Below are 21212 nucleotides of genomic sequence, written 5' to 3'. Positions count from 1 at the left end.
CAGCAGCAGCAGCAGCAGCAGCAGCAGCAGCAGCAGCTGTCGCGGTATCTGGAGCAAGAGAACGCGGAGAAGGCCGAGCAAGAGGAGCAACAACAGCATGCGGAAAGAGAGGTGCAGCCTGCCTTAAGTGAGGAGCACCACCACGAGCTGGTCGATCCACCCGACCTGTTTACGGCTTTTGGCGCAGCGGGGTCCTCACTACTGGCGGAGGCAACTGCTGTGCCAGGTTGGGCCGAGGCACAGGACAAAGCCCAGGCTGATGCATGCGGCGGCGTTGATGCAGAGTTCCTTGTGGGCCCTGCCAGTACCGAGGTCCTTGTGGCGGCTTCAAACCCAGCAAATCACCAGCTGCCCAGGGTGGAGCGGGTTAGCGGTGGGAACGCCGGGCAGCCGCCTGCTCCAGGGTCCGCGGGCAGTGGAGACGTCACTGGCAGCGGCAGCGGGCCCGCTGGGACAAGCGAGGCATGCATAGAGCCTGAGCCCGAATGGAGCAGCGGTAGCAGTGGCGGCAGTAGCGATGAAAGTGGTACAGGCGGCCCTAGCGGAGGTGAATGACGCAGCGCACGCTTGATGTGCTGTGGCGACTCACCGACATGATGCTGTTGCAAGACCATGTGTGTTCGTTGTGTGTGTAATCAAAAAAGTAGTGTATAAAGTGACACTGATGCAGTTCTTACAAGGGACCATGATTGGGTCTGGACGGTGTACCCAAAAACCTACATGTGCAGAGGCATGCCTGGCAGTCCTGAAACATGTCAAGCTGAGGCCAAAAGCTGGCTGTGCAAAACACACAAAAGTGCCCCACTATGTCGCGGCAGTAGTGTGTGTTGCCCCGTCATGCCCCGACCTGGTCAAGCCCTGGGATGCGGCCACCCCGTGGCGCCTTGGCGGGCATGGACCACTTGGCCGTCACGGTCTTGGGCTGGGTGTAGAATTGCACGCCCGCACGGCCGTACATGTGCAGGTCGCCTGCGGCCAAATACGGGTGACATGGGAGTGGATTAGTACACACGGCCTGCCCTGAGGAACTCAAGCATGGATGGCCATCACCGTTTTGGCATGCACAAAATGGAGCCCGCAAGAAAACTTGCAGGAGCTACGGACATGCAGGCACCCTTGCCCTCCCCCCCCTGTGGTATGCCCTGCCACCTGCGAAGCTGCCCCTCCAGCCGGTGAAGCTGAAGAAGGGCAGTGGCACGGGGATGGGCACGTTGATGCCCACCATGCCGACACCAATCTGCAGATTGACGATGGGGGGGACAGGCCAGGAATAATTGTGCATTGAAGGGGGTTGGATGGGCAGGCCCGCACACAAATGACGTCAACGGCACAAGCTGGAGACATTCACCTGTGGTGCCCCCCGGGCCCCTCACCTCGTGCTGAAACTTGCGGGCCGCGGCCCCCGAGTGGGTGAAGATGGCGGTGCCGTTGCCGTGCTCGTTGGAGTTGACCAGCGCAATAGCAGAATCCAGGTCAGGGGCCTGGGGAGGAGCGGGAGGAAAAGGCTGGGTCCAGTCCGCAATTTCTGCAGGCAGGACCTAATTCAGCTGTGGCGAGGATGACAATTCTGGGCTCCCAGGGGCCTTGAGAGGCAGGCTATGTCCAGCCCCGGGTCCCTATTCAACCCCCAATCCATTGCCGGAGGAAGACCCTCCCCCCTGCAGCGGCCCGTGCCCACCTCCAGGCAAACCAGCACGGGTCCAAATATTTCCTCATCATAGCAGGCCATGCCCGGCCTCACACCACCCAGCAGGGTTGGGCCCACAAAGTTGCCACGAGGGTACTTGGGCACCTTGACACCCCGGCCATCCAGCAGTAGCTGCGCGCCCTGCTCCACGCCTGGAGTGTTGCAGTGTGAGGCGAGTAGGAGGTGGAGCCAGCATGACAGCGCTGAACAACAGTCGAAAATCTTAGCTAATGTAGTGAGACATGCGACTCAGCAGCGCGGCCAGCTTGGCAACTACCAATCATCAAATCTTGTCCACTCGGTATGAAGGGCTCACTCTTCCCGATGATGCTCTCGGCGCGCGCTTTGGCCTCCTTGCTAATCATGGGGCCAACGTCAGCGCCCGGCTCCATGCCGCCATCCACCTGCCAGTATTGCACGGAGCCAGTAGTGGTGGTCGTGTGAGAGCGGGCCATCGCAAGAGACACTGTTGCGAGGCTGACAAGCGGCTTTCAAGGATCAACGTTTCGCATGTCATAGCTCAAGACATTCTGGCAGGCAGCCCATGCCTGTGCCCGGTCCAGAAGGGGCATGTCTGCCGCAGGTCACCTTGAGCGACCTTGCCGCCTCCAGCAGGGGCTCCTTCCAGCGCTCAAAGCCCCCGACAAACACCACAGCACTGATGGCCATGCAGCGCTGCCCGGCGGCCCCAAAGGCAGCCCCGGCGATGGCCTTGACGGTGGCGTCGACGTCCGCGTCAGGCAGCACCACGGCGTGGTTCTTGGCCCCCATGTTGGACTGGTGCGCGCATCGGGGGGGGGGTGCGCAGAGGCAGGGGCACGCATGCTGGGGCCAAGCTCTTGTTCCATGTGCTCGGGGACATGCTGCTGTGATGTTGTGCAACGATTAATTTCCCCCCTAATTGCGTGATTCGCGCTGCACAAAGGCTGTAACGCTTTCATGCACAGCACCCTGCCTGGCTCGGCGACCCAGCCACAGCCCCATGCACACACCTGCACGCGCTTGCCGCTGGCTGCCGCGCGCGAGTAGACGTGTCGTCCCGCCGCATCGGACCCCACGAAGGACACGGCCTTGATGTCGGGGTGGTCAAGGATTGCGTTGACCACGTCGTGGGTGCCGTGGACCACGTTGAGCACACCCCTGGGCGGGGGGGGGGGATGTTAGGTGTGATGCCTGCAGGTTGGAAGTGCCAGAGGGAACAAGCCATGGTTGTTCGCCCACATGCGCCGCTTCATCAAAAAAACCCTTGCACAACACGAAAATAACCCCTTCACCCCCAACTCGCTCACTTTGGCAGGCCGGCCTGCTGCGCCAGGTCAGCCAGCGCCATGGAGGCCCCTGGGTCCCTCTCGCTGGGCTTGAGCACGAACGTGTTGCCCGCCGTGACCGCCATGGGGAAAAGCCACAATGGCACCATGGCCGGGAAGTTGAAGGGGCAGATACCCGCGCACACCTGGGTTGGGAGTGAGCGCTGCGCTTTCAGAAGCTGCTGCAGCCTCAATGTGAGCAGCAGTGTCAATGCGGCGAGCCTGTCACCTGCGCAATCATCGGTGCTGCCCTGCAACCCACTCATGCAAGCCGTTGCGTGCAGCTGCCCGCCGCACCCCGAGGGGCTGTCTGTAGGAGTAGCAGTCGATCCCGGAGGCCACGTTTTCCACAGTCTCGCCCATCATCAGCGGTGCAATGCCAGCCGCCGCCTCGACCACCTCTGTAAAAGGGCAGTTGCAGGGGGCGGTTGGGGAAACACACATCCACGCACGTACACAAGAACAGCTCGTGCACATGCGCTGGTGCTCCGTTACAGGTCCTTCTTTCTGAATGTGTTGAACAACGTCAGCCAAGCGTCTTCCCAGGCCCTGTGCTCCCTGCTGTGACCCTGCGCCCTGTCCCACAGCTCACCCAGCCCTCTGAACACGTCGCCCCGTGCGTCCAGGAACGTTTTCCCCTGCTCCTGGGTGACCAGCTTGGCCAGTTCATCCTGGGTGGTAAAAGGGACGCGGGGCAAGGGGTAAATGTTGCGAGGCGTTGCGATGGGTGTGGTGGTTTGCTGGCCACTCCTGCCCACGCAACACCGGTTTGGGCAGGTCCTTACCCAGTTTTCGCGGATGAGGTGCTGGAATTTGAGCATAACACGCGCACGCGTAGACACAGGGGTGTCGCGCCATCCCGGAAATGCGGCCTTGGCGGCTGCCACGGCGGCGTTGAATTCATCAGGAGTCGTCAGCGGCAGTTTCGACACCACATCCTGAGTCGCCTGGGGGCACACAACGTGCGGGCAGGGGGGGAAAGGGGATGCGACCCAGGTAAAAGGGCACCCACAGCTCAAGGTGACAGACGGCAGGCAGCTCGCCACCACTGCATTGCGCTCATTGAGTGAAATGCAGCACTTGAGCTGTGGTGCGCCACACACACGAGTCACCGCTGACGACCGCGGCAGCCCGCACCGGGCAGACGACATCAACCCATTGGGATGTCTGAGAGTCGACAAAGTCGCCGTTGATCAGCAGCTTGGTCGTGGGCTGTGAGGTTTGGCGGGAGGGGTGAGACGACAACTGCAACGAGCCTTGCAGTGATGCGCCAGGCCAGCGCTGCGCCCACTCACCGGGGCGGTCCCATGCGCGTGGGCTGACTCGGGCACGCTTGATAGAGATGCCAATCCCCACCGCGACGTCGCATATAGCGAGCGCGCGGTGTGCCTCGCCAGAACTGGCAGCATGCTCGAGATCAAGCAAGCTCGGCTACACTTGCAGCTGAGATTTAAGTTATCAACTTTCTTCCTGACACCGTATAACTCAAGTCAAGGCTAGGTATGAGAAACCTGGCGACAGCTGCAATTTCGTGACTCGCAGTCGGCTCGGTTCTCTGCGTATCATATTACTGTTGTATTCTTAAACACTGACACTGAAATCTTCTCGAGGGAGAGCACAAGGAGCATGATTGTGACGATGTTGGACCCAGCTCGTGAAGCGCACCGTCGGTGTTAACGTTAGACTTGCTCCCATGCCCGGGAAGTGGGATGATGGACCGCCTGGCGATCCTCATGCTGCCTTAGCAGGGCCAGGCGCGCCACAGCCCTCTGCGCAGCACCCACTTTGGCACCAGCAGCGTGCGGCGCCGCCGCCGAATTCTCCGGCAGGTGTGCCCGATCCCAGCGCTGTGCTTGCGCAGCTTCAGCACCAAAAGATGCAGGTGCATCAGCGGCTGTTACAAGCACAGCAGCAGCCGCCCAGCCCGCAACAGCAGCAAATGCTTGCCTTGCTGCACAACTGTGCGGCTCAGTTGGAACAGCAGCTTCAAGCGCTGCTTCAGGGGCTGGTACAACAGCAGCAGCAGCAGCAGCAGCAGGTGCGGCCCCCAGCGCAGCACCCGCAGCAGCAGCAGCAGCAGCAGCAGCAGCTGCGTCCCCCATCGCAGCACCCGCAGCAGCAACAGCAGCAGCAGCAGCAGCAGCAGCAGCAGCAGCAGCAGCTGCTGCGGCCCCCACCACAGCACCCCCGGCCGCCGCCGCAGCAGCAGCCGCAGCAGCAGCACCAGCAGCACCAGCAGCAGCACCAGCAGCAGCATACACAGCATCGCCTTGCTGTGCCGCCCATCCAGAATCATGGTCATCATCACAATCATGATTACCAACAGCGACAGCAGCAGCAGCAGCAGCAGCAGCAGCAGCAGCAGCAGAAGCAGCAGCAGCAGCAGCAGCAGCCCGGTCCCAAAGCACCTCAGCAGCAGCATGGGCAACAGAGGTGGGGCCCTGCTCCCACCCCCACCGGTCCCAGCGCGGCTGGTGCTGCCGCCGGGGTGCAGCAGGTCGGCCAGCCTGCAGCTGCGTCGTGGGCAGTGCGCCCAGCTGGTGCGCCGGCAGCACTCCCGCATGTTGCTGCAGGGGCGAGCCAGCAGCCACTTGAGGTCGTTCAAATCCAAGCACTACCTCAGGCCTTGCCAACGCAACTGCTGGGGCACAAGCAGCCCGGCATGCAACTAGTGCTGGGTGTGACTCCCGTGCTCGCACCAGGGCCTGCATCGGGGTCAACGCCTCCGCCGCCCCCTGCGGCTGCACCGCCACCGCCACCACCCCTGGCCATTGACTCCTTGAGAGGTGACCCACAGGTGAGGCAGGCTGGGCTGCATGAGCGGCGTCTCATCCTCATACTAATGCACCGATTGTAACGACGTGGCTGATGTGTGCGGATGCGTGAGATTTTGGGAGGGAGCACGTCTCTCTGCTTGAACGAGCTGATCTCGTATCGTACGTCGACCCGGCACGCATGGACCCGCCTGCCTGCTCTTGTCGCAGGCCCTGCTGGGGGCTGTGGCGAGACGCTCAGAGCTGTCCGATGCGGACGCGCGGGGCGCCCTGGCTGCACTCGTGGAGGCGCTCGCAGGCGCGGCAGGCCCCAGCAGCACAGATGCGAGCTCGCTGGCTGGCCACCCAGGGTTGTCTTCGCTGCTGTCGCGGCTGGCGGCTCTGAGCGGCGGATGGGGACCGCCCTCTGCATTTGAGGTGCTGGAGGCGTTGGTACGGCTGGACGCGTGTGCTCCCAAGCTGGGCCTCAAGGGTGGGTTTGGGACCCGTGCTTGGAAGGGTGCATTTTGGGTAGTTACGCAATTCATGCAGCACTTGCGTGACAGAGTTGCTGCTCACAGCACTTGCGCCACATTCTTGCAACGTTGCTTACTCTGCTCCTCCCTACTGCAAGGTTCTCGAGCGGCAACCGCTTTGCTCGACGCACTAGCACAGTCCCTGGCGCGCGGGGCGGCACGCCTGGGCCAGGACGGCTTTGCCCGCGCCGCTGCATCTTTCTCGGCGCTGGCTCACCCGCCGCCAGCACTGCTAGGGGAAACGGTGCTCAGGACGCTGATGCGCGGCGACAGCGCGGATGGGGGCGCGACGGCCCTTCTGGAGCTGCTGCTTGGGCTCGCGGCAGCTGGTGGGGGCAGCGGGAGCGGCGGTGGCAGCAGCGACAGCACTGTGCTCCCGGCACAGCTGGTAGATGGGGCGTCCCGCGCATTGCTAGACGCGCTTGGCCGGCTGTCGCCGCCAACGGTGGCGGCGGCCCTGGCCGCGTTCCCTCGGTTAGGCCTGGGCGCGGCAGGGGCGCGGCTGCTGTCGCGGCTGTCTGCTGAGTACGCAAGGCGGCCCGCGGTGAAGCCAGACCCCCGCCTGGTGCTGGCCGTGCTGCAAGGCCTGGCGGGGGCGGTGGACGCCCTCGACGCAGCGGCAGCAGTGACAGCGGGGCCGGGGGACGTCGGCGGCGTCAGCGGCGGGTCCCTGCGCCACGTGTCGGCGGCGCTGCTGAGCGTCTTGTGGGAAGACCTGCTGCCGGCGCTCGGGGGCCTGGCCGCAGAGGACCTCTACGCTGCGGCGGGCCTCCTCGTGCGGCTGGGCTGCTTCAACCCCAGCACTCCCTGGAAGGCCCAGGCGGCAGACGCGGTCGCAGCGGAGCTCAGGGCGCGCCTTGCACCTGGGGACGCACGGCTTGGCAGCGCACTGATGGCACTGCCAGACCTGCTGAGCACCCTGCAACAAGGCGAGGCGCAGCCAGGCGCGCGGGAGCTCGCTGCCCATGCGCGGCGCGCCCTCGCGGAGGCACTGGAGTCCGCCCCATCCGCAGTGCTGTGGCGCTGCGCGGTCGACCTGGCGCGCGGGCCTGGAGGGGGTGCCGCGTTTGACGAGGGGGCCTTGGGTGCCCAGCTACTGGCGGCGGTGGCGCCACGACTTGGGGATTCCGTCTTGGGAGTAGCAGCCAGCGACACCAGCCGGCGTGCGAGCAGGATCAGCGCCGCAGAGGACGCTGGCGAGCGCCAAGGGTCAGCAGGTGCAGAGTTTGCCGCGTGTGCGCCAGACCTGGCTGCATTGGCCGCACTGGTCGAGGCATGGGCCCGGCAGCCGGCAAGTGTGCAAGACCACAGCTCCGCCCTGCTGGGCTGGCTGGACCTGCCACATGTCGTCAGCTCGGCGCTTTGCCCTTTGCTGCCCGTGGCTGACGAAGCTGCAGCCACTGGTGGGGCTCAGCAGCCGGCGCCGCTCACTGAGGCGTCGTGGCGGCTGCTGACGCGGCTGCTGAGGGCAGTCGTCAACATTGTCGCTGCCAGTGCAAAGGCGGCCCAGGCGCAGCTGCGGCGGGAGCAGGGCAATCCACCGGGCCGCCATGACGAGACCGAGCTGGCTAAAGGCGCCGGCAGCCGTGCGAGCCCCGCCGAGGCGGACGGCCTGCCGCCGGCGTTGCTGCTGGGCACTTGCTTGGCGCTGGTCGAGTCTCAGGGCCAGCCGCCAGGCAACAGCGGCGCGGCTGTGTGCTCGGCTGCCGATGCGGTGTCGCTGCTTTGGAGCTTGTCTGCACTGGGCGCACTCGCCCTCGGCCATTGGGATGTGCTGGCCATTGCCTTAGACAAGCCAGGTCTCTCCTTTGACGACGCGCAGCTGGCAGCGGTGTTTGAAGCCCACTCGCTGGTGTTGCTGCGCATGCACGGCATCGTGCACCTCCCCACACCCGCCGGCGAGCTGCTGCGCTGCCGCGGCGCCTATTGGGCACGCTCGCTGGCGCCAGCGGCGGCAGAGCGCGCAGCCGTGGGCGGGGCTCTGGAGCGGTGTGGTTTGCTGCGGCATGGGGCGGGCGCAACCACTCAGGAACAGGGGCACCTGCTGCTGCTGGACGCCATCGACGAACGTGCGCAGGGGGTTTGTGGGTGTTTCGCCGTCTGGCGCCTGGACTGCCTGGATTGTAGGCTGTTATCGGCCCTTTGTATTTGCTGCATTTTTGCACAGCATGCTGACTGTGTGAATGGACAGGTATGCCGGGCAGCCCCTCGTGGCCATGTGTCATGGCACCCGCTCACCTCGCCGTGCAACAACCACCGTTCAACAGGTTCACGCACGGCGTGGAGCGTCGACAAGGCAAGGCCCCTCGCCGTCCGCCTCGCCACGCGCGCCGCGCTGAGGCTGCACGCTTGGGCCCAGGCGGACGTTGCGGCGGACGACCTGGAGGGGCCCGGGGACATGGTGGCGGCGCGGCTGCAGGGCCTGGCGGCGGCGGCCAGGGCGGCGCGCGAGGCGGAGCTTGCCGAGCTGATGGCGCCGCTGCGGGCGCTGGTGGAGGCGCAGCGCGCGGCGGGCGCCGGCGCCAGCGTGGCTCAGCTGGCGGCGCTGATGGATGCCGTCGACTCGGCGGTGGCTGCGGGCACGGCGCCTGCGCTGACCGCGCAGCAGCTGGGCATCATGCGACAGATCGCGTCGATCGCCGCACCCACCGCTGCGGGCGAGGAGGAGCAGCAGCAGCAGCAGCCGTCCGAGGGCGGCGTCGGGGAGGACGAGGGTGACAATGAGTGGGGTCCCCCACCCGACTCCAGCCGCTGGGACGCCGTGGACGCCTTCCTGTTCAGCCGCGCGGCTGCCTCAGGGGCGCAGGTCGGCCCCTGGTGGTTCACAGAGCGTTTGCTGGTGCCGGGCGGTGGTGAGGCGCCGCCGCCGCCAGCGGCCCCGGAGCTGCAGGGAGTGGACGTGGCAGCGCTCGCGGCGGCTGCGGCCGAGGCGGCGGTGCGGCACTGGGAGGCGCAGGAGCAGGCTCATGAGGAGGAGAGGGTCAGGCAGCAGCGGCAAGCGGCGGGGCGGGACAGCCAGGTGACCGGTGGCGGGGCCGCCACCGCAAATGCATCGGTGGCGCCTGAGGCAGACGATGCCACTCCTGCAGCCGCAGAAGCAGACGCTCGCGGCCGCCTCAAGCGTGGGCGCAGCACCAGGAGCAGCAGCACGAGCAGTGGCGGTGGCGGCAGCAGCACGTCCTCGCAAGCTGGCAGGGCAGGACGGCAGCCTGGCCGGCGCGAAGGGCCGCGCAAGTGGCGCGAGAGCCGCAGCCGGTCGCGCAGCCACAGCCGCGACAGCGGAGCAACCACAGAGGGCAGGGCGGGCGATGAGGAGGAGGGGGAGGTGGCCGGGCTGGGTGACGTGTCGAGCGACAGTGAAGGCGAGCGCCGTGCTCCTGCGCCCACAGGGTTTGCAGGACGGGGTGTGGGGCCCTCGCCGCGTCGGAGGTCGCCTGCTTTGGGTTCACGGCGGCGCACAAGCAGGGGACGCAGTCGCAGCAGGAGCCGCAGCAGGAGCCGCAGCCGGAGCAGCAGCAGGAGCCATGGCCACCGTCGGCATCGCCGCCAGCGTCGCCGGACCCACAGCCGCAGCCGCAGCCGCAGCGGCAGCCCCATCCTGTTCTCTAGGCGAGACAGCCGCGCAGGCACTGGAGGCCGTGGGGTTGGCGGTGGCAGCAAGACCGCTAGCAGGCCTGTCACACCTCCATGGAGCAAGCAGCAGAAGCAGCCACAGAAGCGTCAGCAGCAGATGAAAAAGCAGCCCCAAGCTGTTGTGGGTGTGCAGGCCAGCGTTGCGCCGCAGGCAGCTGCTGCGGCTATCCCCACCAGCCCTGGAGCGTGGTCGTTTGGTGGGGCCGCTACTGCTGCCGTACCAGGCGGGGGTGCAGCAGCGGGCGGCTTTGCGCAGCTGGTCGCCATGCCAGGTGGCGGTTACGGGTATTACGCAGTGCGCCAGCAGGCGCCAGGCACGGCAGCAGCAGGGCGGGGCGCCACTGTCGTGCCAGGGCTGCATGGCCAGCCACTGCAGGGTCTGCCGCTGCAGGGCCAGCCGCTGCAGGGTCGGCCGCTGCAGCCGCAGCTGCGGGGCGTGGGTGGCCTCGGAGCCGTGCGCGGCCCCCTGGTAGCTGGCGCCGCAGCAGGTTTCGGTGCCTCAGGCATGCAGCGTGCGCCTATCATGGTGCCAGGCGTCAAGGGACCCGTGCCCCCGCCCCTTGCACCGCCGAACCCACCGCCCCTGGCAGCGTCGCAGCACAATGCAGCAGCCCCCAAGAAGCAAGGGCCAGCAGCCAGCAAGCCTGCCCCATCGGCATCGCTGGCAGCGGCAGCTGCAACAGCGGCTGCAGCAGCAGCGACGGCGAGGTCGGGTGTGAAGAAGCCGCCCGCTGGGGCCCCCTCAGGCAGCCGCACTGGGCGGGTGCGGGGCCCAGATGCCCTGGAGACTGCCACTGCTGCGCTGGCAGACGGGCGCAAGCGCATGCAGGCGCCGCTGTCCTCCATTTTCTGCGAGCAGGTGCGGGTGGGGATCCCCACTGCACGCACACCAGACCACGGCAAACACGCCAGGGCCAGCTCAGCTGCAGTGCACTCTGTCAGGTCATCGCATGCCTCTTTTGCGACAATCTGTCCGGGAGTGGGCACTGATCAATAGCTCATGTGTCATGCCAACCCCGCTCCCTTTCTCTATCCACCCTCTCCCCTTACCCCCCCCCCCTCAGCTGTTGTCAATGCTGGATGCGGGCCTGGAGGAGGGGCCCTCACACTAGCTCGGCGACGTCGCCCCACCCTCCTGCAAGCCTGACTGAGGTGCAGCAACTGGGCGGCGATGCTCATCTTGATGGAGTGAGCAGGCCAGAGCCAAGGTACACCCACCAAAGCTGCCCGCAGATGCGCATCCAACCCCAACCAACTGCATCTCAGGATTGACACTGCCCGGGGGGTTCTTGCGCGGCTGCAGTCTGCTCTACTGCTCTGATGCAGGGGCTTTAGTGGAGTCGCTTTGTGCACGCATGCATTTCTCGTTTGTCAAGGCAAGAGACTGCATCGGTCCAAAATGGTGATGAGCTGGGGTGCATTTGGCCTTTCATGTAGCTGCACATGCTGCAATGCGGTCAAATGCACACGGCAAGTACAACACAGCACACACGCTCACAAAGTTGCCAGCAAGGCAAAGTGGTATGCGACTTTGCAAATCAGGTCGCCTTGAGTCATTCTCAACCCATCACAGCGAAAAGCTGCAGGAACAGAGTGCATGCAACTGGAATACACAGAGAGCGGTCCTTACGCCCCCCGCCCCCACCCCCAGCCTGATGAGCCGTGCTTTCACTGCCCCACCACGCTTGTTGCCAGCTGCGGCCCAGCCATGCCAGCCCCATCGGGCCCCTCGCCGCCTGCCTTGCCGGCAGGGCTGGACTGCTTGCTGCTGTGTGCACCTGCATGCCCTGCATCCCGCAGGAGCCGCTCCATGGCTGAGAGCTGCTCCACCAGGTGGCGCGGCACAGCCTTGCCCTGCCAGTTCAGGACCTTGCGCGTCACTTGGATGTTGTTGTGCGCTGCGGGCAAGAGGTTTTGGGGGCGCAGGTGTCGACACACTGGGATCAACAGGTACGTGCACATCAATGCAGCCATGTTTGGTCGGGTCAAGCATGCGTCAACGTATCACGCCTGCTGCCCTGCATCCGAACAAGGCACTTGATTGCCAAGCAGCTTACCAAGCCCAAATGTGGCGCCCTCAAACGAGACGTCTATCCGCCGCCAGGGCAGCGTCGTCAGCCGCTCCAGCATCACTGACAGTCGCTCTGCACGGCTGGCTGGTTGCCGCGCCCCACCATCCAGGCTGCCGTGCTGCCTGCCGGCACCAGCAGAAGGGGAGGTGGGCCCCCCCGCAATGCCAGACAGCCCGGCCTGGAGGTCTGCCTCGGCCGACTGCGCCTCAGCTGCGCCCCGGGCCCCCATCGCCGCCGCCTCCTCTGCCTCTTGCTGCACAGATATGCCCGCCGCAGCTGCTGCGCTGCTGAAACCGCGTTGAACGGCCCGCACAACTTGGCCAGCCGCAGATGCTGTCGCGCCATCGGTCAAGGTGCCCTGCCGCCCTTGCGCCTCACCAGAGCTCTCGGCCCCCCATTCGGGAGCCGTGTTGGCCTCTGCAGCTGTGGCCCAGTCCTCATCAGCAGAGGCGCCCCAATCTTCGTCGCTGCTGCCAGAAGCTGCCTGCGGCCCCGAGGAGCCATTTGGTCCCCCGCTGCTGCTGCTGCTGCTGCTGCCGTTGCGGAGGGCTTGCCACACGCTGCTGCTGCTGCTGCTTCCGTTAGCCCCACCAACCTGCTGCCCTGGATGGGAGGTGGGTCCTTCGTACGCCCGGCTGCCCCTGTACTCCTGCAGCTTGGCGGCAGCAGCAGGCTCGCCATTCCCGCTGCTGCGTGCATTTGCCATCAGCCGCTGCAGCTTCCTCCACTCGTCGCGGTCCCAGGCTGCCGGCAGGGGGTCCTCCAGCACGACGCCCCGCGCCTCACGGGTGGCCTCCGGGGGCAGGGGGGGCAGGCGGTCCAGGGGCCGCAGGGAGCTGTTGGCCCACCCCACCAGGTGGTCGCCTGCGAGGGTCGGGGCACGGAGTTTGCAGGCAGATGGTGCAGAAACGCGCCGGTATGTTGAACAGCATGCATGCTGCCGCTCCATCCTCCAAGAGTGTCAATAGTCAAGTTGTCCTGACAGGCAGGACCAACTAGGCTGTGGCAACACACCGTCGGTGTTGGCATAGGCTGTGCGTGTCTTGAACGCCTTCAGAGCAGAGTAGAAGTAGAGCCCCTTGGAAGGAACGTCCTCAGTCATCTGAGGCAGAAGCAGGGTAAGAGGCGAGCCGCGCAGACAATGGCCGTCGATGACGAGCCGGGTCTCGAGTTTGGAGAGGCGACCAAAGGGATGAGGGAACGGACCGGCTGGCTCCAGTCAAACCTGCAGTCAAACAATGACTGGAGGCACAAGGTCATGGTCATGAGTCCCGCATAACCCCGCCTGTTTGCCCACCTGGTATAACAGCGGCTGGTCTGCGTCTGCCGTGCCAAACGCCGTCTGGCGCTGCCTTCCCTTCTCAGGGGCAGCTTCAGGCACAGGCGCAGCTGAGTCCGCGGCGCCGCCGCCATCCAGCAGGAAAAAGTGCTCTCCTGTGCGCCGCAGCAGCGCAGCCCCCGTGGCGTGTGCGATACCCTGCAGGAGGCCTCGTATCTGGTCGCCCAGCAGCGGCAGGCCCCCGCTCCAGGTGATGAAGGGCACCGCTGACACGCCGTCGGTGTCACACCTGGCGCAGCAGGGTGGACGGCGGGGCACGGAGGACCGTTTGGTTGAGCTTGTCATGTCAGGATTTGTGCGGCTATGCTTTATGCTTTCATGGCAGCTGGGATAGCAGCACATAGCACTGGCGCACCGGGACTCACCCAAAGTGCGGTGTAGCAAGCGTTATGAAGTGGGTTGGCTGTAAGCCAGCGATGGTGCCAGCCGAAGGGTTGAACAGCACCCCGAGCGCGTAGCGCGCCATGAGGCCTTGCGGGTCAGGGGATGGGGGAGCGAGGGGGGTGAGCAGTCCACTGTGGCGCCTCGCCTCAGGCATTTAGGAGTAAAGTCGACGTGTGACTCTGATGGCAGAACAGTGAGGTGGCTGCCGGGTGTGCCTTGCAGCCCGCCCCCCCCCCCCCCCGGCAGGCCGCGGCCTAATTGCACGGCGTCACACAAGCCCATCCAGCCGATACGGCAGCAGCCCCAGCCCCCTGTCTCCCGTTCCCTTCAGCGGCCAAGCCGCCCCGCGCCCACCTCCCATGCTGTGGCCAATGAAGCTGATACGGGTCAGGGAAGCGTTCTCCGGCGCAGCCGCCACAGCGCGCACCTCGTCCGCCAGCCGCTGGCCGCAGCGGTCGATGCCGTCCCACGTCGCAAATCGCACGTTGGCCTGGCTCCTGGGGCGTCAGAAACGGGCCAAGGTGGCAGCGGCACTGGAGCCACAACGCTGAGCACCTCATTCGTAGGCCAAATTGCTTACCTGCATGTTGCATCTGCACCCCCACACCATGCGGTGGTCTGCATGTTGGCCCTTTGCCAACTCCCTGATGCTCGTCCACAGCACCCACCCTTCCCACCCTAACAAACCTGTGCAGCAGCATGTCCGCTGAAACCTGCGGGGGCAGGCGCTTCCGCAGCTGCTCACACAGCACGTCCCAGTTTGACGGCGCGCCTGACAGACCTGACAACACGGGCGGGCGGAGGGGGGAGCATGGCGTGGAGGTCTGCCCTGGTGCGCTGGTGCGCGCGGGTCAGTTGCCGACACAAAAAACTGATTTCGCAGTGCTCGTGCAGCATGTGCGCCTTGTCCACTTCATTGACCCCCGCCGTTCCCTTCAGCCTGCTCTTGCCTGCCGCCTGCAAAGGCCCTCCTCACCGTTGACCATGACCACCAGGTGGGTTGGCCTCAGCCGCCTCGTGGCATCCTCCACGTCTGCTGCGGGGATGACGCCGGGCTCCGCCGCAGCAGCACTCAGCGAGCGCCGCGCTGGCGCGACCCCCGCTCTTGCGCGGCCAAGGCTGGGGAAGCGAGCACTGAAGAGCTTCGCCAATGCCCCTGGTGACGCCGCCTCGCGTTGCTGTTGGGAGTTCCACCACCCTTTATAGCCGGCGCCGGCCCCTGCGCTGGCCATGCTGGTACCACAGCTTTTGGTTACCACGCTGCTCGTTGCCACGTTGCGCCGCGCTGCTTGTGTGGATGCTGCAACACTGCGCCACGCGCTGCGGCGGGCTTCTGGGCTTTACCCCCGAGCTTCAGGTTTTGCAAGGCAGATGTATGTACTGAGCGGCTGGCTGGCTACGATTTGGGCCACGGCACAAGTGGGTGACACCCAGCGACGCTCGAACGAGCGATCTGATGACTCTGATAGCTTTTACAAAAGCGTTCCAGAATGTTCACAGAGAGAAACGCGTCTGCCCCTACGACGTGCCGTCAAATCACACTTGTGTACGGTATGTGCGGTGGCTTCTCCGGCAGAGGGCTATCAATCAATTAAAATCCGAGCTTCACGTCCTCTGAAGTCATCTCCCTTCTGTTCAATAACAAAAAACTCGGCAGGCACTTGTTCACCCGAGGCTCACCGCCAAAGTCTGGGCACCGTTCGGCACAGTCCGGCCCAGCGCGCTAGGATGCGCGCTGGAGGGTGCTTTTGCGGTATCCTACTGCTGGCATGTTGCAACTTAGGTGGGCGCTTTAACCGAGGAGATAGGCCTGCGGCGCGGGTCCCACGCGGCGGGCGCCTCTCGAGTGCCGCTCGCGACAACCCACACTCTGGCCAAATACACTGCCGCCATCTTCGCATGAGAGGTTGCATTGGTGTGTTGATGAGGCCACATATCTGCCTCAGACAGCCCATGTACCCCTACTACCCGTGCCATCGTCTGCGCCGCACCCGCAGCTGCAGGTTCCACACAAGCACGACAGCCTTTGGGCCGCGGCGCCACCGCACGGCCTGATGACGCCTTGAAAGATACCAACAGGCTGTTTGGTGGCAGCGCACGCCGTCTGAGGCAGATTGCAGTCCTGGGCCTAGCGCAGCAACAGGCGCTGGTTGAGCAATTCCAGCGGCAGCAGGCCGCAAGGCAGCGGCTGTTCTCGCAGCGCATGCTGCTGCCGCAGCAGCAGATTACAACGTTCTCGCCAGCGCAGTACGCACCCTGGCAGCAGCAGCAGGCAGCATTGCCATATGGGCAACCTTTGCAGTATGTGCAGCAAGCGCCGGCATACCCACAGCAGGTGCCTTATTCGCAGCAGTCCTATCAGCCGCCGCAGCGGCCCGTTTTCTTGCCATCGCAGCAGCTGTTCCCGCAGCAGCCGATGCAGTGGCAGGCGCAGCAGCCGGCGCCATCCATAGATCTGCGGAGAGCCCTTCAGGGGCCGCAGGAGGGCGTTGCCAACATTGCGGCAGGGCAGAGCAGGGCCGCGCCAACGGAAGAACCGGCGGCCAGCGCATCCGACGGACTCCCCGCGCCCAGCCCTGCTCGAAATACCACGTGGCGGTCACCGTCCAACGTGACGCAACTTCAGGCGCAGCCCAAACCGCGCAACAACGAGTCTTTGGGGCCTTTGCCGCTGCAGCCGGCGACCTCGCGGCCTTTGGGCAAACCTGTGCCTTCTCTTTCGCCGAAGCAGTCCCCAAAGCTCTCGCCGTCACCCCGAGCCACCACGCCCGTGTTGCCGCTCGCCCCAAAGCCATTGCCAAAGTCTTCGCCATCAGTGCCGGTGGCTAAGAAGGCACCTCAAAATTCAGGGTCGCTGGGCGTTTGCGCCGACCAAGACATCAAGCTGCCGGGTACGTCTATGCCCAGGTCGTACGGACTTGCCATGATTCGGGCTGATAAGCTGGCGCCCATCGCGCCGCCCAAGACGCCGTCAAGCGACGATGCAACGTCGGACACGCCGGGCAACGACTACCCGCGCATCGGTGTGCTGGTGTGCATCGTGTCGAGTGGCGTGGACCGCACAGCAGCGGCGCTGTCCAGCAGCAGCGCTGGTATATCCGGCTGCGTGGACGAACACCCCCTCGATCCAGGCGGCTGCCCCTTTGCCTGGGACAAAGACGCCACCGGCCAGGGCACCCACCTAGCCTCCATCGTTGCGGGATCGGCGCCCAGCGACGGAGGCGGCGACGAGCGCCAAGCAGTGGGCGTTATCCCGGGCGCAGAGATCTACAGCGTGCGTGTGTGGAACAGTAGCAAGTCTTCATCCAATGCGCCGGGTGATGGCGCCTTTGCCACGAGCCGGCTGCTGGCCTACACAGCATGCGAGGGGCGTCTGCGCGGCCTGCAGGCCAGCAACTATGGCCGCTCAAATTACCGCATGGTGCGCGGGAGAGGGCTGGGGAAGAGGATTGCACAGCACAAGCAGTTTGTGGAGCAGGGGCGAACAGCTGCATTGCAGCGCTGACACCGCTTGCAACCGTGCCGCTATCAAAGCGCCCTGTGCAGCGATGCAGGGGGGTCCCGCCCAGCACATGGAGAGTATGCCAATCGGTTTCGAGCCCAATCGGGGGCCCCGCCAGCGCCTCGCACCCTCCCATAGAGCACACATGGCCACACGCATACATGCCCGCACGCGCGCACGCAACCATGCGTATGCACATGTCACTCCAACCCCCAGGTGATGCTCATGGACATGCAGGCGTCCACTGAGGGTCCCAGCCAGCTGGAGGACGGAGCACCACGCCGGGAGCTGTACCCCAGTGATTCAGAGTGGATCAGGAGCGCAGCCGACTTCGCCGATGACATCATTATAGTTGCACCGGCAGGGGATGCTTGCAAGCGCGGGCCGACATATCCCGCGCAGATAACAGCCAAAGATGACCGCCTGCTGTCAGTCGACGCCGTCGGCTGCGAGGGGAAGCGCCTGTGTGGCACGCATACGCGCCCAGGCCGCGCCCCCGACCTGCTGGCGCCCGGCATCAACATCACGGGCGCCTCGCCAGCTCCCGCACAAGTGGCAACACTATCCCTTGCGGGCCGTGGCAGTTTGCAGCTGCTCGTTGCGTCACCCGGCAGTGCGGCGGGCAAAAACGCGTTTCCGGTGACACTGGCAACCTGCGCCAGGAATGGCACCTGTCCAAAACCTGCGGGCAGCGTGCGGCAGCTGTGCGTGCTGCAACTGGCTTACGGCGACATCCGCTCGTCCATGTGCACTGCTCTGGGTGAGAACACCGGCTGCCGGGCGGGGCTGGTGGTGGCTGCACTGGAGGGCGAGCGGGACTTCAATGGGTGGCAAGCCGAGGTGGCGCAGAACGTTGACGGGTGCTGGTCCTCGTACGGCAGCAGCTCCGCTGGCGTCAAGACCCCTGTGCTCATGGCCACAGCTGCTCAGGGCGCAAACCTCAAAGCGGCTGCAGCAGCCGTCGGCAGTGCGCGCGGCAGCCTCGCTGTCAGCCCCGCGCTGCACAGGACACGCAGTGGCACGCCGCAGGCGGCCGCGTGGGTGGCGGGTGCAGCTGCTCGACTAATGACAAGATTTGTCATGTGCAATGCCAGCAGCGTCACAAAAGCGCTGATCAGCACGGCGCGACAGCTGGTGAATGGGCGGCTGACGGAGCAGACTGGCCGCGGCGGGCTGTTGCAGGTCCAGGATGCCGAGGACTACTTGGCGAAACAGCCATGCGCCCAACAGCAGCTGCTGTCAGTCCCAGCAGACAGCCCAATTGAGGATGATCAGCAGCAGCCCTCGCGCCGCAGTGCTGCCGCGCCGCCGCTGTCATTCACGGGTATCGCGCCGCTGTCTACCAGTCGACAGCGGCTAGGTTGAGGTTCATTCTGTTGGCAATTTATGCATGCAGCACACATCTACACAGTGTGGCTAGCACGCATCTAGCTTGTGTACAGAATTTCATGCATGGTCTTAGGTATATGATTAGGTACTGTACTCTTACACGATGTGATGTTGGTTCTACTGTAATCCAAATTCCCGCCGACACGTTGGTGCCTGGTTGGTGCAACGCGGCGGCAGCAGGCGCCACTTCAGAAGCACCGGGCATTCCTTGTTGCCTTCTTTCAAACGGTTGTTGGTACAATCTATAAACGTATATCATCATATCATAGCGCACCGCGCGTTATAGATCCTACAGACGATATCATAGTTCCAGGAGTCAGGGCTCCGATCGCGTCTGGCAGATGCAGCTCCACATGCGCTGGCAGGCGGGCCTGCTGCGTCAACATGCACATGCACCGCCAGCACGTGTATGTGCTCCCAGATCGAGGGCTGTGCCCGCGTCTGCCGAAGCTGCAGAAGCGAGGCCGACCGTCCTTCAGACGTGCGTTCACACAGCATTTATGAGCGCTGTGAGGGTGGCCGAGGGTGCATGGACAAGCGCTAATGCCATGGCGCCGCAGCCGGCCGTCAGTTCGGATATCCGATTTGACGCGCCACTGTGTTGCGCTTTTTGCATGGGGTTACTGGACTGCGGGCCAGGCACACCAGGAATGCTAACACTGCAAGCTCTTGGATTATGCGGGGCCAGTGGCGCAGCGGGCAGCCAGCGCGGGAGCGCAGGTAACACGATTGCCCCATTCCCCCCTCCCCACCCGACCACGGCTGTGCAGCTCCCGCAATCCGGCGTTTGACCGCTTTCCTGATCCTGAGGAGGTGGTTTACGCAACCTTCAGATGGCCTGTGCAGCTGGGTGGCGAGGACGTGCGCGTCTCGGGTACGTGCGCCCGCTTCGCACGCACCGACGACGCGCATGCGAGGGTCCCAGCTTCGCCGTAGTGAATGCGATCCCATGCCATCCATGAACGGGGCATGACTGGGGTTCATGGGAACCAGCCCTCTGACGCGACAGCGCAAAAAGTGCTGCCAGGTGCCACCTGCTGCGACCCACCCGTTCGCTCTTTGCGGCAGTGTCAGGGCATGCACCCGCCTGTTCATTGCGCCACTCCGCGGCCCCCCAGGCAGCTGGGACAGCTGGGCCTCCCAGACCAGCCTGATGCCTGTGGCAGCGGACGGCCAGCAGGTGCTGTCCGCGCGGGGCGACGCGGTGCGCACGCTGCTGGTGCCGCGGGGCGTGCACGACTACAAGTTCATCGTGGACGGCAAATGGAGGCCGGCCCCTGCAGACCCCGTGGCCCGTGACCAGGCGGTGGGTGCGATCAGGATGGGAGGGGGGCCCAGGCGGGTGGAGGCCGATGGAAGGAGCCCCGGGCGGGAGGCCCGGCAGGGAGGTCCTTGCAGGGTTGTTGGCGCCCCCGGGTGGTTGATTGTGCTGTGTGTCCTGCGGCGGCCTTTCCAGCAACCTCACACTCACAGCCAACCCTGATGGTGGTCCGACTGTGTGTTTCAGGGCGCCACCAATAACAAGCGGCTGTTCACTGGCACGGGTGTCATCGCGTTCAAGGGGCGGCGCGACATGGAGGTGCTGGTCATGGGCGACTGGTCAGACTGGACGGTGAGGGGGGGGGGGCTCGCGGGGGTGGAAGATCAACGCCATGATGGGGGCCGACTGTTTGGAGTGGGGCGATCAGGATGTGAAGAAGCCGGCTTTGGGTGCCCTCCAACATGCTTGCACCTTGCGTTTACAAGTCTGTGCTTGTGTCCTGCTGTTGAAGCTATGGCCGGTGTTCTGAAAGCGCAGCGCCTCGCGCGCCTTTTTGCTGCCCGCAGGACGCGCAGCGCATGCTGTGGAATGAGCGCACGCAGCAGTGGGAGTGCCCTATGGCCCTGCCGGTGAGGCGGGGTCACCGCAGCAAGAGGGGATTAACGATCCTGCAGTCAGCTGCAGCGTGCGGGCCAAACGCTGTGTGCAGGCCAAACGCTGTGTGCGGGCCAAACGCTGCAGCGTGTGTATTCGCTCCCCTTCCATGGGACTCCCTGGCTTCCCTTCCCTCTGCTCGCCTCCCTTGACTTGCACCCGCACCCCGCCAACTGACACCAACTACACAACCTCCCCACACCTTTCTCCCCCCCCCCCAACAGCCTGGGGAGTACTCCTATGTGCTGCACTACCGGGACCAGTACAAGCTCGACCCCAATGGAGAGACAGGGCCCGCCGACGTCCTGGGCCGCACGCGCCACATCAACCGCCTGTTCGTGGCGCCGCCCTGCGCCTTCACGCTGTTCTATGCCACGGGGTGGCCGCGGTGCTCCCTCGTGTACCGCATCATAGAGGGACCAGACGCCCCCGAGGTGGGGGGCGCGTGTGTGTGTGTGTGTGTGTGTGTGTGAGTCAGTGTGTGTGTGAAGGATATGGGACAGACGGCGGAGGAGAGAAGGGGGGTGTTCCCAGGTCTGGCTGGCATGGGGCGCGCCGGGGCCGTGCTGCACGGCCCAGGACGACCCTGGGACGGAGGGGCTGGGCACATGCCGGCCCGCCGTGCTCGGGCCTTGCAGCAGCCTTCACGCCCTCATCGCTTGCACCCTATGCTAATGCAGGCGATGCAGTCGCTC

General features: G+C 65.0%; 6 protein-coding genes across 6 annotated transcripts in view; 3 read left to right on the top strand and 3 right to left on the bottom strand.

The window, feature by feature from the left end:
* Positions 1-9: 9 nt before the first annotated feature.
* On the top strand, positions 10-555 carry MNEG_2707 (hypothetical protein; the record flags this gene model as incomplete). The annotated part of the gene is made up of 1 exon (XM_014048823.1): positions 10-555. A coding segment is annotated over one exon (546 nt), but the record flags the coding sequence as incomplete, so codon positions are not given.
* Positions 556-835: 280 nt separating this feature from the next.
* On the bottom strand, positions 836-4403 carry MNEG_2706 (methylmalonate-semialdehyde dehydrogenase; the record flags this gene model as incomplete). Its single annotated transcript, XM_014048822.1, has 13 exons — positions 836-969; positions 1150-1237; positions 1374-1481; positions 1679-1839; positions 2004-2091; positions 2276-2464; positions 2680-2827; positions 2977-3140; positions 3292-3395; positions 3587-3665; positions 3780-3941; positions 4132-4206; positions 4290-4403. The coding sequence occupies 13 exons, from the start codon at positions 4401-4403 to the stop codon at positions 836-838; spliced, it is 1614 nt and encodes a 537-aa protein (XP_013904276.1).
* A 488-nt stretch (positions 4404-4891) lies between these two features.
* MNEG_2705 (hypothetical protein) lies at positions 4892-5416 on the bottom strand (the record flags this gene model as incomplete). The annotated part of the gene is made up of 1 exon (XM_014048821.1): positions 4892-5416. The coding sequence occupies one exon, from the start codon at positions 5414-5416 to the stop codon at positions 4892-4894; it is 525 nt and encodes a 174-aa protein (XP_013904275.1).
* A 3265-nt stretch (positions 5417-8681) lies between these two features.
* Positions 8682-11028, top strand: MNEG_2704 (hypothetical protein; the record flags this gene model as incomplete). Its single annotated transcript, XM_014048820.1, has 3 exons — positions 8682-9405; positions 10663-10775; positions 10981-11028. The coding sequence occupies 3 exons, from the start codon at positions 8682-8684 to the stop codon at positions 11026-11028; spliced, it is 885 nt and encodes a 294-aa protein (XP_013904274.1).
* A 556-nt stretch (positions 11029-11584) lies between these two features.
* MNEG_2703 (hypothetical protein) lies at positions 11585-14697 on the bottom strand (the record flags this gene model as incomplete). The annotated part of the gene is made up of 8 exons (XM_014048819.1): positions 11585-11814; positions 12367-12852; positions 13003-13090; positions 13286-13556; positions 13693-13798; positions 14066-14208; positions 14399-14492; positions 14688-14697. The coding sequence occupies 8 exons, from the start codon at positions 14695-14697 to the stop codon at positions 11585-11587; spliced, it is 1428 nt and encodes a 475-aa protein (XP_013904273.1).
* A 1937-nt stretch (positions 14698-16634) lies between these two features.
* Positions 16635-21212, top strand: part of MNEG_2702 (hypothetical protein) — a gene marked incomplete at both ends in the record, with an annotated part of 8133 nt that continues 3555 nt past the window's right edge. Inside the window, 8 exons of the mRNA XM_014048818.1 lie at positions 16635-17132; positions 17430-17511; positions 17701-18250; positions 19373-19476; positions 19721-19908; positions 20110-20214; positions 20430-20492; positions 20742-20951. Coding sequence (XP_013904272.1) covers positions 16635-17132; positions 17430-17511; positions 17701-18250; positions 19373-19476; positions 19721-19908; positions 20110-20214; positions 20430-20492; positions 20742-20951 — 1800 coding nt within the window. The remainder of the gene's footprint in view (positions 17133-17429; positions 17512-17700; positions 18251-19372; positions 19477-19720; positions 19909-20109; positions 20215-20429; positions 20493-20741; positions 20952-21212) is intronic.

This window comes from Monoraphidium neglectum, assembly GCF_000611645.1.
Source record: "Monoraphidium neglectum strain SAG 48.87 unplaced genomic scaffold scaffold00315, whole genome shotgun sequence".
Lineage (NCBI taxonomy): Eukaryota > Viridiplantae > Chlorophyta > Chlorophyceae > Sphaeropleales > Selenastraceae > Monoraphidium > Monoraphidium neglectum.
This window is presented reverse-complemented; position numbering and strand designations above follow the sequence as displayed.